The sequence below is a fragment of the Varroa destructor genome, unplaced genomic scaffold, assembly GCF_002443255.2.
Source record: "Varroa destructor unplaced genomic scaffold, Vdes_3.0 BEIS01000003.1, whole genome shotgun sequence".
NCBI classification, from domain to species: domain Eukaryota; kingdom Metazoa; phylum Arthropoda; class Arachnida; order Mesostigmata; family Varroidae; genus Varroa; species Varroa destructor.
Window position 1 is genome coordinate 14,420,551 of NW_019211456.1, and position 14,019 is coordinate 14,434,569.

Genomic DNA, 14,019 nt, shown 5'->3' on the forward strand with positions numbered 1-14,019 from the left:
AGGCCAGAAAATTGTTGAAGTCTTGGTTACAGGATTTCTATGCCTTCCCCTACTTTTTCAAGCTTGCTACCTCATAGGTGTTGTTAGATCGTCCTGTTTATCTGATAAGTAAACATTCACGTTTACTACGAATGTCTTGCTCAGCTGACTTGATAGGTGATTAAATTATAAACAAACCGAATTTTTTAAATATCGGCCTTTTTATGACTCGGTCGCAAATATGCGCAGAAGTGACTATAACATATAAAAAATCAAAACAGACTTTAACACATTTCTGACGCGAGGTAATATTATCTGGCAAATCAGTATGGTTTTATGAATACAGAGAGCTAAGTTTCAATCAAATCTCCTTCGATGTTAAATGGACACTTTTGAAAGCTAATCTTGTAATCCGTACTTTTGATGAACAAAAATGCCGAAGAGTTTCAAGGTTTATTTCCGTGTGCGGGAGGCTAAAACAAGCGGAAAAGCCCTTCACGTACGAAAAGAAAACGGTTACCAAGTAAACTTGATTAATCTATGCAGGACTAAATAATATGCACTTACAGGTTGATGATTGCTGGGGTCGTTATCAGAATCGTCATGTGGTTTATAAATAAATTAGTTCTCTCATGGCAGTCATAACAAGCCTAGCAGGTACTGCGTGCGAAAACCATGCGATACTTGTTTCACCCACATACTCGCTTCTCAAACGCATATACATAGGTATCAAGAAACAGAAAATTGATAGTACAGAATCCAGATGCATTTAATGAGAATAGATTCTCCTGGGGTAGGCGACAGCGTTTGATAGCGAGCTAAACGGGTTGAATCTCGGATCGGACCGATTGATCTCTGCTACTCAGCAGCTGGTCTCGAATAAGATTGAGCACAAACAATGAACTTCGACTGACTATGTTCTCATATCCGAGACAACAACCCCAGCTATGCGAAGGAAAAATAACGCCACTGGAAAACAAGGCAGTGACGTTGACAAGGATCCGATCGGCAGAAGTGGTCGGCTTAGGATATTACCGTAAAAGCAAATGAAAGAAGATTTACGACCACGGTGGTGGGGGGTAGACGACGTCGCTGGCTGTTGCCAAATCGGTCCCATGCTGCCGACGCGAGTAGCAACGATAACAACAGTACTAGTTGTTGTGCTGGGAATAGGCGGTCGCGAGCAAAGGAAGTGATTTTTGGTCAACGCTTAAGCATCATGAAACTACTAGTGCTCGCACGAGTCTTCTGATATCCACCGGGTCTTGTTGATTGGGCCACATCGTTGATCGCTGCCCGCCCGCTGAAAAAAAGGTTTACTCGACTACCAAGCAGGTCATCGCTTACTTCTGATTGAATGTCAATCCCTTGATGCCTTTGAACTAGATCGCCGTACTACGTATTGTAGTAATCCCAGCTGCATACTAGTACAGCAACTAGAGCAAGAAGCAGTGAGAGAGAAATGGAACGTGTAGACCAAGGGGGTGATCTGTGAAGGCCAAATAATGTAGAGAAATGGAGATAGAATAAGACAAAGCTAAACAGAACAGGTGAAGATAATTGCAGATGAGTGACTTATCGTAGACTAGCAACGATTACTCTTACTGCCGTTAACACCATATCAAGGGACCCTGGCCGGCAAGCTACGTAGGTAAGTGAGGACTCCCACGTCCAGGGGCTATATTAGGGTTAACAGTGAAAGGCGGCTTAACGACCAGGTTACATTGGAATAGCGTGCAAGCTACAGGAGAAAACTGGCGTAAGCAAATGGCAAAATAAACTTTGTACTAAATTTTGCACCGATTTGCACTTATGACTGATCAGTTATTGAGTAAGGATCGCGTTTATGTAGCCGTAGACGCCTCTTTAGATCCGTAAATGTATATGTAACGTCCAATATATTCGAAACTTCGCAATGAATAATAAAGAGTTTTTGGTCCGTCCAAAGGAGCAAGTCATTTCGCCTGTGATACACTATGGTGGTTCTTCATATAAGATCCTAAATACTAATTTTATAATTCTTACAATGTGTGTATTGTTGTCAACGCTAACTATGAGCTCGTTTTCTTGTTGTAATAGTCCTGATCTGCTGGTAATTTTAAGAGGTCCATTCTAGTGAAAACTTTATTGGTCATTTTATGGAGCCTACCGCAAAAATAAACGTCGGATGCGTGCTCGTCTTCTTGATGCGCTTAAAAACCGCTTTCTTCTGCTCCGGTGCTCAGCTGCATCTACACTGTAAGAATTCTTGAATAATACAGTCAATAGGCGACTACGGTGTAGCTCTTCGATATAACAGCATTTTATAAATAATCGCTGCTAACGTAAAGTCTAAAATCAAACTCAACAAAAAAATTACTGAGAATTCAACCTCATGTCGACAGCCTATCCCAGCAGGGCTGTTTCATGAGGTTTTTCACAACGCGCTCAAGTCATTCATCTGGCGTCTCCCTTCTGATTGATCTATTGAAAGTCCTCAAAAAGCGGCGGAATCCCGAGTAAAGGCGTTAATAACCAACCAAGAACATCCGAAGGAAGAAAAATGGCATAATGCACACGTAAAATATAAGAGCTGAAAGATTATAGCAGTGATTATTTATGGATGTTAGTAATAACTTGAAGTCATAATGAATAGATTGAAGACATAACGGATATGGGTTAAGTTTCTAGCTACAAAAAGCACCTGTCTCCCTTGAATACAGACAGTGTCCTTTATTATCAAACTTAATTTAAAGAAACAACATCAAGTGATCATTCGTTTATTTCGTTATCTGTGAGGTTCTTCGATGGCAAAATTTCAAAAGGAAAAATTTACCAAGCTTTTTTTTGTTTCAAGTCTGGCGAAAATTGAAACTAGTTATTCAAATTTTAGATCAGCTTGCTAATTTGCGCCTCTACCTATAATAATATACATTATACTTAAATACAAATACAACACATGCCATATCGAGCTCACTGATAGGACCCATGCTGCGGATGAGAATGTCAGCGCCTACGATCGTTGGACCTTTTCCTCCAGGACCACTACCCTTTGGTCGATTTCGTTTGTCGTAGCCACCAAGAAGTCCTTCTAGCAGCAAACTGACGTTGCGGCTGATGTCTGACGTCCGAACGAATGGTCGAAATGACTTCGTTAACGGGCTCCGAGTTCGACTGTATTTTGATCTAGAAGAACATGAATCAAATACCACGAAATGATGAAGCTTATTCGAGCAATGTAGAAGCCTGTTTATGTTGCAGAAGTTTATGCCATAATGCTTTGTACGAGTATATATATAAAATCGCCATTTAGACACCTATAAAGAATTACATAGGTGCACCTACGTAACAATCTTTCAACCTAGTTCGCTGAACTAGTCATAATTTTATTAGGCCTGTCGGAAGCCTAAATAACGTCTAAATAAGCTCTATATATATATATATATATATATATAGGCATTATATTCAGGGTTGTTTAGGGTGAACTTTTTCTCTATGAATGGTGACAATATAAATTAAATTTCACTCGGAAAAGCCAATATATAATAGGGTTTCAACACAAAAATCAGAACATATCTCGTGCACCCTATTTTGTATATTGGTCTATAAAAACACTATGTATATGAAATTTCGTTTAGTACGGTAAGCTGTTTAAATTTGAGGTAGATAAAATTGATTGAAAATGGCCCAAAAGTAATATTTTCTATATATTTACAGGCGTAAATACACAACAGGATTGTAAGCTTTTAAAGCTACTTAGATTTTTTCATTCGATATTGAGAGGCAGTGGATGACGCAAACGTTATCTTCATAACCAGGGTTAGTGTATCACAATGATGGCCGCCTTTGTTGCTATGAGCTTGCATGGAACTTTTAATTCTGAAGCTGATCACAGTGTATATTTAAATTGAATCTACGAATCAGCCACGCAACAAAAAGGCAAGGTTCAACGGTTTCCGGCAGAAGAAGGCAAAAACTACAACTTTACTGGCAGATGAACGGAAACGTAATAGCAGTCGTTACGTAAATACAAACTTCGCCAGGAAATGTTTAGATTTGATTAAAAAAAATTGTAATTCGTCTTAGGACGTAAGTACTAATAGTGTGTTTTGTAAATAATGAACGCGTTTGGTGAAAGAAAACTAGGATACATATAGGTTAGATCTTTGTGAATTAACACTTTTTCTGGTACCAGCCTTACTATTTTTGTATAGGTAAAGGATTAGCCGTTTATCAAATGGTGTACTTGAATAATAACAGATACTGTGATTTATTGTTATTTTTTTTTCTTAAATAAAGGTCGTACGATGATGAGGATAAAAATCAGGTGAGAATTTAGGTTATTTATCGAGACAAGAATTATAAGTGCACAGAAATAAATCAGTGAGGGTACTTATCGTTCGTTCGTGGAAATCGTGTACATTTTCTCATTGCACGGGATATTTTTCTTATTTATCAGATCAGCCTTCATTTAACATCCTAAAGCACTTCCATAATAGAAAACATCTCGGACCCAGAATTTATGTTGCCTAAACTCAACCACCATAAAATGCGACACTTCGTTATGACAGGATATAAAACATTTTTTACGAGTGATTAGAGTTCTAATTAATTGTACATCCAAGAATAATACATACTTTTTACATACATATCAATATTTACTGCATTCGTTGCTAGCTTTTCGATGGAAGAGTTTCGCCGTCACGAAAAATTCTAGACGTGAGCTTTTTGGAAACACTGGGCAACCTGATCGAAGTGGTAATACATTACAGGCAGGGGAAAGGTTAAAAGGTTCGGACAGATAAACACATGCGTACTGTGTTTAAATGGACCGACGCAACCTGTATACTACGCTCGAATCTACGCCATTATGAACGATGGCTATCCATATATATATATATATATATATATAGTTTTTCTGCGCGGCATGTATGAACTTATGTACGGACACTTTAAGCATGTGGAGCACAAGCGTGTTTTGGTATAAGATTATTTCAATGATGCTCAAACACTAAGTTATGTATGTGTTATCAAAAACTAAGTTATGTTTCGTGGAACATTTCAGTCTAACTTATACTGTATCGTTCAGTGACTGAAGTCCTGCCTATGGTTAACAGCGAACGTTGAACGTGAGTCGTATTGGGCGAAGGGGTCAAAACTATCGTCAATCTATACTGTCATATTTTTAATCAAATTATTCGACAGTGACAAGATAAAAATAGAACGATATAACTATTAAAGCAAATCGCCATTGTGCGAGTATATCATTTAGAGAGACCCTGTCACTGGGATCAGAGATGCACTCACAAGAAAAAACCGTACCGTACTAACTGTTCCAGTGTTTTCAACTCAATAGGCGCTTTTCCTAATCAAACATTCAATTCGATCAGAGATTTAGTCCAACTTTAGCTCACATTCGTTCAACTGTTACAATATGACTATTGCTGTTCCTGCGCCTATACACGCATTAGTTAGTGAGGGCTTCGTTTATACTAACTGCCGGTACTTAGTTAACACTTTTCCCTCGCATGGACAGACCTTTGATCTGTTCGATCACTCCAACGGCTCTTAAAACCCAAGCCTGCTCGTTTCGAGCTAGCACATATCTACCCCAGTTTTCCTGTCGGATTTTCCTAGACTAAGTGGGAAGCACCATCCAATTTTCGATACACGGATGAGCCTCTTTCGCCGATTCTGCACCCCTGTTTTTACTATTTAACGACAGACGTTAATTGGACGCAAATTAACACCGCATTTGAAATTTTTTTTATGTACGAGCGACACCTGATAAATGATAGCTCGTCCCGTCACCCTTCATAACAGTCTAATTCCAATGAATGTTCCTTCAATCGCGAAAGCTTGCCAGACATTTCATGTGAATCGGAGCAATGTCCTTTGAAAGGATGGGGGAAAGGACTCGACACACAAAAAGAGAACGCGATAAAAAAGGACAATATGGAACCGCTCGGGATCAAACGATAAAACAACAGCGTGTCGATACCGATTTTACGTCTTGCGGATGTATGATATGTGATGGCATCGTATTGAACGACGGAAGAATTTTTGCACTCGCTGTGAAATCAGCAGCTCGTGTTGACGGAGTTGTGTCGGACGTTACTGAGACAAAGCTATCAGCCACTCTTAAAAAGCGGATTTTTTAAACAGATGCTTTTCTATTAAATATTTGTGCGGTCAGAGCTAGACCTTTGAGCAAACATGGCTTGTACAAGAACTGTCGAACTGAAATCTTGTTAAATCTGGGATTTTATCTTCAATTTGTTCCGAAACTACAGCTAAACGCTCGGATGATCACATAAATCAGTTTCCTGTTTTGTGATCTTTCGTGTTAACTTTCCCCTTGCGCGCACCGTGCGCGGTGTTTGTTCTTTTTTGTCTTTGCATTTTTTGGCGCTTCTTCTTTATAAAGAACCCTTGTTATATCACTCATTGCGTTTCGTTTCACCCCGTTATCGATACAACCCGCTGTACAAGTCTGTTCGCTTGCTTCAAGTCTATTGCTATTCTTCGTCTGCAAGCTTCCAGCCGTGATAAATTACGTGAGCAGTCACAGTCCTCTTGCAGAGTCAATCGGGCAACTTGGCTCGCTTTCGGAGTTGTCCAACTAGCGCTAGCGTAAGCTTGGCGCACTCATCTTTTTGTCATACAAATTTGCCTATGCCAACGCGACTCTAACTCAATGGAAGAGAGGTAGGTTTAATCAGAGACAGCATTAAAGACCTCCTTCTTCCCGATTACGCCGACATGGAAAGATTGATGCGTCCCCGCACGTTCTTGGATTTTAAATACAACTTTGTTGACACCTTGAATCTGGCCTAGATCGGCATCATCTCAGTTCGACGGGCCCCGAGTGAGCCGCACTGATCCACAACGAAGACTCAAAAATAGTCACGACAGTACAGCCATCATAGCTCTTTCCTTTCCTTCGCGTTATGCCCTCGATACTGCAACAGCAACCGAAAAACACTTCTAGCAAACAGCTGCGTAAATATCTCTGTATGTCTAGGCTTATTCATACCTTTCTATTAGTCGACTCTGTGCTTTGTAACTCGTACACCTCTTACGCCATAATATCTATGCGCTAACGGTATTCATACTTTGTTTACCCGCCCAGATTTGCTATTTTCACAAACGCCGCTTGCCGGCAGACGCACAACTTGACCGCAAAAGACTCACGACGAAGTTTAGCAAGTTCACAGATAGATCATTGCCACCTTATTTAGCTCGGGAAATCGCTGCTTACATCGACATCACATTGTAGCACACATCCCTTATATTAGGCAATTTCCGATCATGCCCCTGCCTTACAATTATTTTACTTTAATATCGCGCTGGTGACCAGACAACAATACGCAAGCCAGCCGGTTGATTTCACCTGAGACACTTCGCTTTTCCGACACGTGCACATCGGCTCGTCGCCCGTTCCCTGCGGTCAGAAACCGTCAAGCATCCACCTCGTATCCGTCCGTTCATTTCGGATCAGCGCAAGGAACCTGGGTCGCTTTTTCGTTGCTAGTCATAGCGGTTTATATCAAGGGTCCTGAGGGCGTCATGTTTATTGGCAAAGGTCGCTAATCGTTATATTCACACGCTAGTTCCCATTATTTTCTCCTCCAATTGCTTCCGTTTTTGTAATGCACTTTCTTTAATTCCTCCAAGTTCTGGGGTTGCAGTTTTGATTAGTGTCCTCTGTCAACGATAAATTGGGCTTCGCTAAGCTAATGACAGTCTTTTATTTGGTACCAATAAAGATTTGCCCAATCCTTTTTTATAAATGCTAAAGCATTTAATGTACCTACAGTAATGAGCTTGTACGTTGATGGACTGGAGATACCAATTAAGATTAATTCTTTGAGAATTACGAACAAAAAGCAGCACGCCACCGCAACAAAGAGTTTATTATATTGCACCACCACGCTAGTTATATTGCGTTTCAGAGTATCTCCATACTTAAATCGTATGTACCTTTACAAAAACCAACTTATTGAGTACCCAGACAGCAAGGTTGGCTGCCTATATGACTATGTGGCTTTATCGAAATCATAAAAAGTTGTTTGATTTTTGTGTTCGGCTCACAGATATACGACAAACAGCTATAGAGTTCTTTAGCACAGTTTGCTACAAAACTGGCCTGAGAAGGCCGTGTGAAATCCTATGTCATTAGAGCGAGATGCACAAAGGCATATGAATTCGAACGTCATGTAAGCACCTCGTTAAAAGCTAACAAACCCTCGCTAGAATGATAGATCAACGATTCTGTTTCTTGACGTCACTTGTCGGCGTGTCCTTCCGGCAACACGAACGTTTAGTCGAAATGAGGCTAGGTCTAAGGCCTTCTTTCTTACTTGTTGTTTTTGTTGTGGATGAACGTTTCTCTATTGACCGTACCTCATTTTTGCTTTGCTGTGTACAAATATGCTCGACGACGTACCATGGAATCACGCATCTGACAGCTGGAAGCGGCATTAGAAGAAGCCTTGCCACGTTCGCAAGTTGTCTATTAAGGCCCCACGGAAACTTACATTACATGGTCCCCCTTGGCCTATAAAACAGAAATATCTTCTTTCTCCTGGTTGCATTTTCACAAGAGGATAAAAAACTTTATAGTACAACCCTCTTGCAGTTTTGCAACAAGTGATAAAGCTTTTTTTCATTAGATTTGTTTTTAGAAAAGTATTTTAATATTATTATTATTATTATTATTTTCCATTTAACAAAACACCTGAAACAGCATACTCGTTAAGCATATTTTGCACACTATGATTATTTAGGTAAAAAAATCGTCGGAACAGCAATTGCTGAAACCCGAAGTAACAGTTCCGTCACATAATGCAGTGTTATGGCCGATCTACAGCTTCGATAGCGTTATATGTATAAGTGAATATACTAAGGTATACACAAACAAATTGCTCAGATGTGTTACTGGAGCTATATAATATCATACCATATATACAAATACAGGAATCATGCCTTTGATTCTTCTGAACTGTTACTCACTAAAGCATAATAGCCGTATCAATTCGTTGATCCATTACGCATGAGAAAAGTTAATTTTTATCCAATGCTTAGCGAAGGCTGAATACGTTATACATCAAACGTGAAGTCCTGCCCTTCAGATTCTCCTAATAACGAAATCCACATCATGGAGCTATTTCATCCCAGATCTGTGCCGTAATAGCCAAAACACAAGGATATAAGCTGCCAAGGCGCAAGCTAGGCACGCGCCTTGTGCCTCTAGGAAGGACAACCACAAATCTACGCTGTCAAGATTATCCACGACAACGAATGGATTCATAATTACAAGTGCGCAAGACGGGCAGGCGAACGAAGTTCATGGAGCTCGGACAAAATGGCGCGTTGCTCGACGTATCGGGAAGAAACACTTTTGTAGGCAAGTTGCTACGTCCTCGTCACATATCATTTACGATATCACTCCGCCTACTAAAATATTAGCGCGGGCGTCAGTGATCATAATAAGTGAATTAGAATAGTTCGATTCCCCTAGAAGTAGATATTGTGGTTTCTCGTTTTGCTTGTGCCAGATTGGGTTTAATTTCAATTTACCCGAAGAGATACTGGCAACTCCAGTATAGCTACACATTTCACCTTAATTTTTCGAACAATTGAGAAAATGGTTCAGTAGTCATTCTTCATTTACCGCAACAAAAGTGGCTTCGAGTTGACGCCACCGACTTACTGCTCATATCTTCAAAATATCATCTTGGAACTGGTAAATAAGCGCATAGGCAAAGTGGCGAGCGACCCCAGTAACCATAGCCGTTGCTCCTACCTGAAACAAGGTTGTGATAGGAACACTCAGAGCCGTGCCAAGTAATATCGACACACGTACGGGAAACAGCTCCTATCAAAAAGTTCTGCAAACGTTCCATTAACAAAAACAAAAAGACCTATTGTCTTTCTATCACAGGAGGTACCGCCTTAATTAAGAAGCGCGTACACCTTTCCTATGCTGTTCTCGACTACTCCACGGTCCTAACACCGTACACGTAATTCGCAGTTATCGAATAGCTTTCGATCTGTTTTTTGTGTTATTCCCTCTTGAACTTTGCTCACTGCATTTACTCGCAAGGACAGAGAGTACGGTTTGCCATTCGTGTAATACCATTTGTCCGAATTAATCTTCAGTGGAACCCGAAATAGTTCATTCGCTATAGCTATGATTCGTTGGTGCGTGCCGTGTTAATATCAAATCAGGCCACGAGATGACTGATTGAAGAACTTTACAGCGTCTTCAAAATGATCCGTTCCTATACAAGTCACCGCTTATATAGTCAACATTACGCATGCATGCATATATTGTAAAAGTTGTTACATTATGTTAAAAAATCATTATGCCATATTCTGTACAGAACTTCCTTTTATTTAGCTACTTTAGAGACGGGTGAAGCTGATGCTTATTGGTGAAAGCGGAGATCCCCAGAATCGGTGTGCGTCTTTGAATTGAACATTTGCAGCCAAGCAAACGCCTGTTGCCGATAATGTGTTTAAAGTTGGGAAGGAGCGGACGTCGTCCTGGGGCGTTTATTCCCGTCATATGCGCACGGATACCTGGCAGCGAGACGTACCGTTTCCCATAACCCAAACTCAAAGATCGATGCATTTTCAATCTATCTCTTCCGGACTGACATTAGTAAAATAGCGGTAGCATATTAGAGCATTATATACAAGCAAAGCCTGCGTGTTGCCTTCGGACTTTCGCTAGCTCTCCTCGTATCGTGTCACGTATTAGGCACGTATGTATATAGGTTCTTATATCATTTAGACTTAAAATTTTACTGAATCCCAATATCGTTTATATACTCGAAAATATATAACTTGAAGTAACGTTTGATTTATATTTACCTTTTCCATATTGCCGTATATGATAAGATGCAACAAACTTAAATCACTAACATTTAACACATTATTTTCTTAGAAGGATTAAAACGCTTTTCACCTAAAGGAAAACTTTTTGTACAGTTAGATCTTGGTCATCATGCTGACAGCGAAATTCATAATCTTGTGCCTCTCTAACAGATATTCGTTTTACATGTTAGAGTTGCAACATTGTCGATCACAAACATGGCAAAATTAAGTATTGTCTTGTAACACATATATTGCATAGTCGGATAGCTTATACGCGTTACGATAGAAGCACCACCGACGTTTAAGAAGTTAGGTGCTAGGACAAAGGGATCAAATAAACATCTGATAAACTGAATAAACATCTGCTTATGTATCGTAAATAATTTTTCGGCCGCAATCAACGTCCGTGCAAAAAAAGTAACGTACAACGATGGTATTCTGTTATTTGTCTCAAGACATGTTCACTCAATGGTATGAACATCAAAGCTTAGTGACAACAATAATGGCAGCTGGTTTACTTACCACTTCCCCTAGTTCCGATACATCGGTTTATGAATTATAAGGAGTGCCTAGACTTTCGGATCACCTTCACGCATTCAGCACAGTTCTTCTGTGCTCTACTTTTTATGTAGCTGGACAAATGTCTGATCCGTTTCTTCTGTTCCGTCAACTACGCTGCGTCTACCTTGACCGAAAGATAGCGCCGCATATCCGGCACAACTTGGTATCGTGGTTTGACCCGCTTCGCTCGGTCATCGAAAAGAGCTTCGTCTTAGCTTGCTGTACCATTAGTTTCGATGTATGAACTTTAAATGTTCGCTCTACGAGAATGTCACGGACGGCCCAGGAACGGCCAGTGCAAACTCTAGGGTCACTTTCTCGTTCGAGTATATCAAGAAACGGTATCACCTGCCATCGCGTATTCGAAAGGCCCAAGTAATTTATTAAGAGGCCTTATTCTTATCGGATACATGTACAAATTCGTACGCCACTGCTTCATCTGAGTTTTCAACTGTGAATGTGTACAACTAGGCCTCCTGCAGTTGAGGAACTAAAAGAGTACTCGACATTAAATTTAGGCTTTAGTATATAAAGTTAAGAAAAATTGAGCCTACAAAGAATTTCCAAACGAGAGTAAGATGATCTTATAATTTTGTATAATCTTGGTATCATTCGAAGTTGACACATTGACTGTGGTGATCCAACAGTAAATATGGCTCTATATGGTATTGGCATTTACAATGTTAAATTTTTGACTTTATAAGATAGGAACGTTTTCGAAATACAATCTATCCATTTAGCATTGATGCCTCATTGTTGAGGCGTTTAGTTACGATTTTCAACAAATGTTTCTTTAATGATCTTTACGCTTTAAGCATACCGAGTTATCATTTGATAAGAGTGGACGGTGCCATATGTTGGCCATATTTCAATGCGTAGATATATGCTTTAAATGTACCTGGCTATGTGGGCTTGGACAGATAGGTGACTGCATCTAAAACCTTTGCCCGAATTATAATGATGTGTGAAACTGTTGCTTTTCTTCGCTTATTTACCCGATGTTGCATTGAAAAATAAAATATCTGTTATAAAAATCTTTCAAATTTCAAAAAAGCGAGGGAAAAGTGTGTCGCCGGGACAACAGTAATTTTGTCTAATGCTACCCATTATTGTAGCGGGGTAAAAGATGCAACGTATAGCATATACAACAGCTGTACTCCAGCTGCCTCAATGGTGGCGTCTACGCCCAATCACTTCTCTAAGTGTGAAGCCATCCAAGCAACTCGTGTTCTTGGTGGATCATATGCCGTGATTTCAATGCTATATATATATATATATAAATATATATATATATATATATGGTTGGCAGAAATCAATGTCTTGGGTAATGACAAAAAATAGTAGCCGAACATTTCAATGTTCGGCTATATCCTTGGTATGCTTTGGCCCAAACAAAACTTCACAACAGTTGTTTCTAACTATTTTTGAAACCATACACAGCGCATCGATTCTGAAGTTCACCAGCAGCTTCAAGGCTTCAACAGTAAGCTAGAAAGCCCGACTCATCGATAATATTCTACAAAATTTGTTTAGAAAGTAAAGTAAAATAGGTGTACCTTGTAAGCGATATTCCTAGCTGACTATATGATGTTCTTAATGTTCTAAGTATTCGCCGTAGTGTTAGGATATTTTTTTTAACTTGAGCTAAAAGAACGTTGTACCGCTGTCGCAAGCAGCTACCGTGTGTATACCTCGGTGGCGGCTCCTATAGCACTAATTGTAAACTGCAAGCACAAGGCAGGTACAGTTCTGTTCAAAATCGGCTGACGTTAAAAGTACGCACTCCAAGTACATCCTGGGCTTACCACCGTACAAACAGCCGGGTTAGACTGATTTTTGTGTACAAGCAAGTACCTTAGCTGCGAAGCCTTTTTTTGCCTGTACACAATGAGCCTTCGTCACTTGTCTATCATATGGTAACAGGAGTGAGTGACGCTTTTTTCATTTTGTTGACACAGGCGCTTCCTCAGCCTGAGTTTTCATTTAGACATGCGACACGTACCGGCTACAAGCATTCCTACGCACTCCTAGGCGGCAACATACTTTGGCAGAAACAGCCTGACTTTACATAGGTGTACCTGACAAGTATTTTATTAACACCTTTCTTATCATATTACTGTCCGCATTTGACATGCAAATTGATAAGTTAAATTTCACTTCAGTTAAAGTTCAAATGGTGAATAAGACATCTGTTTGCCCCTGTACTTTTTCGAATGAACACAAACTCTTACTTCACTAGGGCAAAAAAAAAAAGACATGTACAATAAATATCGATTTGATCGTTTCGAAACGACGGCCTCTGTTCTCACACAGGTCTCGATGTTAGAAGGGAAACAAAAGCGCTCGGAAAAGCTATTCTATTCAACAAGAACTAAATGGACTTAGAAGCTATAGCGTTTTTCTAAGACCCCTTTAGTCAGCCGGTCTTGCTTTCCTAGGAATAAATAATTGTTGACCTTAACTTGAACTTACTGTGAAATAACTAAAACAGCGTATGTTTAGAACTTCATGTTCGCAATTGCATCAATATCGCGTAACGCCTACGACGCCCGTTCTCAGGCAGAGTTGATTAATTTCGTTCCTAGTTCAAAACTATCTTTTGAAAATCTACCACTG

General features: G+C 39.9%; 1 protein-coding gene across 6 annotated transcripts in view; it reads right to left on the reverse strand.

Annotated features, from left to right (window-relative positions):
• LOC111246926 (gamma-aminobutyric acid receptor subunit alpha-6-like) overlaps positions 1–14,019 on the reverse strand; it is a 52,554-nt gene that overhangs the window by 20,986 nt on the left and 17,549 nt on the right. For 3 of the 6 annotated variants that reach the window (XM_086982393.1, XM_086982394.1, XM_086982392.1), the window contains exon 2: positions 2,922–3,144. The exons of 1 other annotated variant lie outside the window; for it this stretch is intronic. In XM_086982393.1, the coding sequence (XP_086838519.1) occupies positions 2,922–3,144 (223 nt within the window). Of the gene's footprint in view, positions 1–2,128; positions 2,899–2,921; positions 3,145–14,019 lie in introns of those variants that run through there. 2 more of the 6 variants (XM_086982395.1, XM_022797319.2) reach the window with 2 other exon arrangements.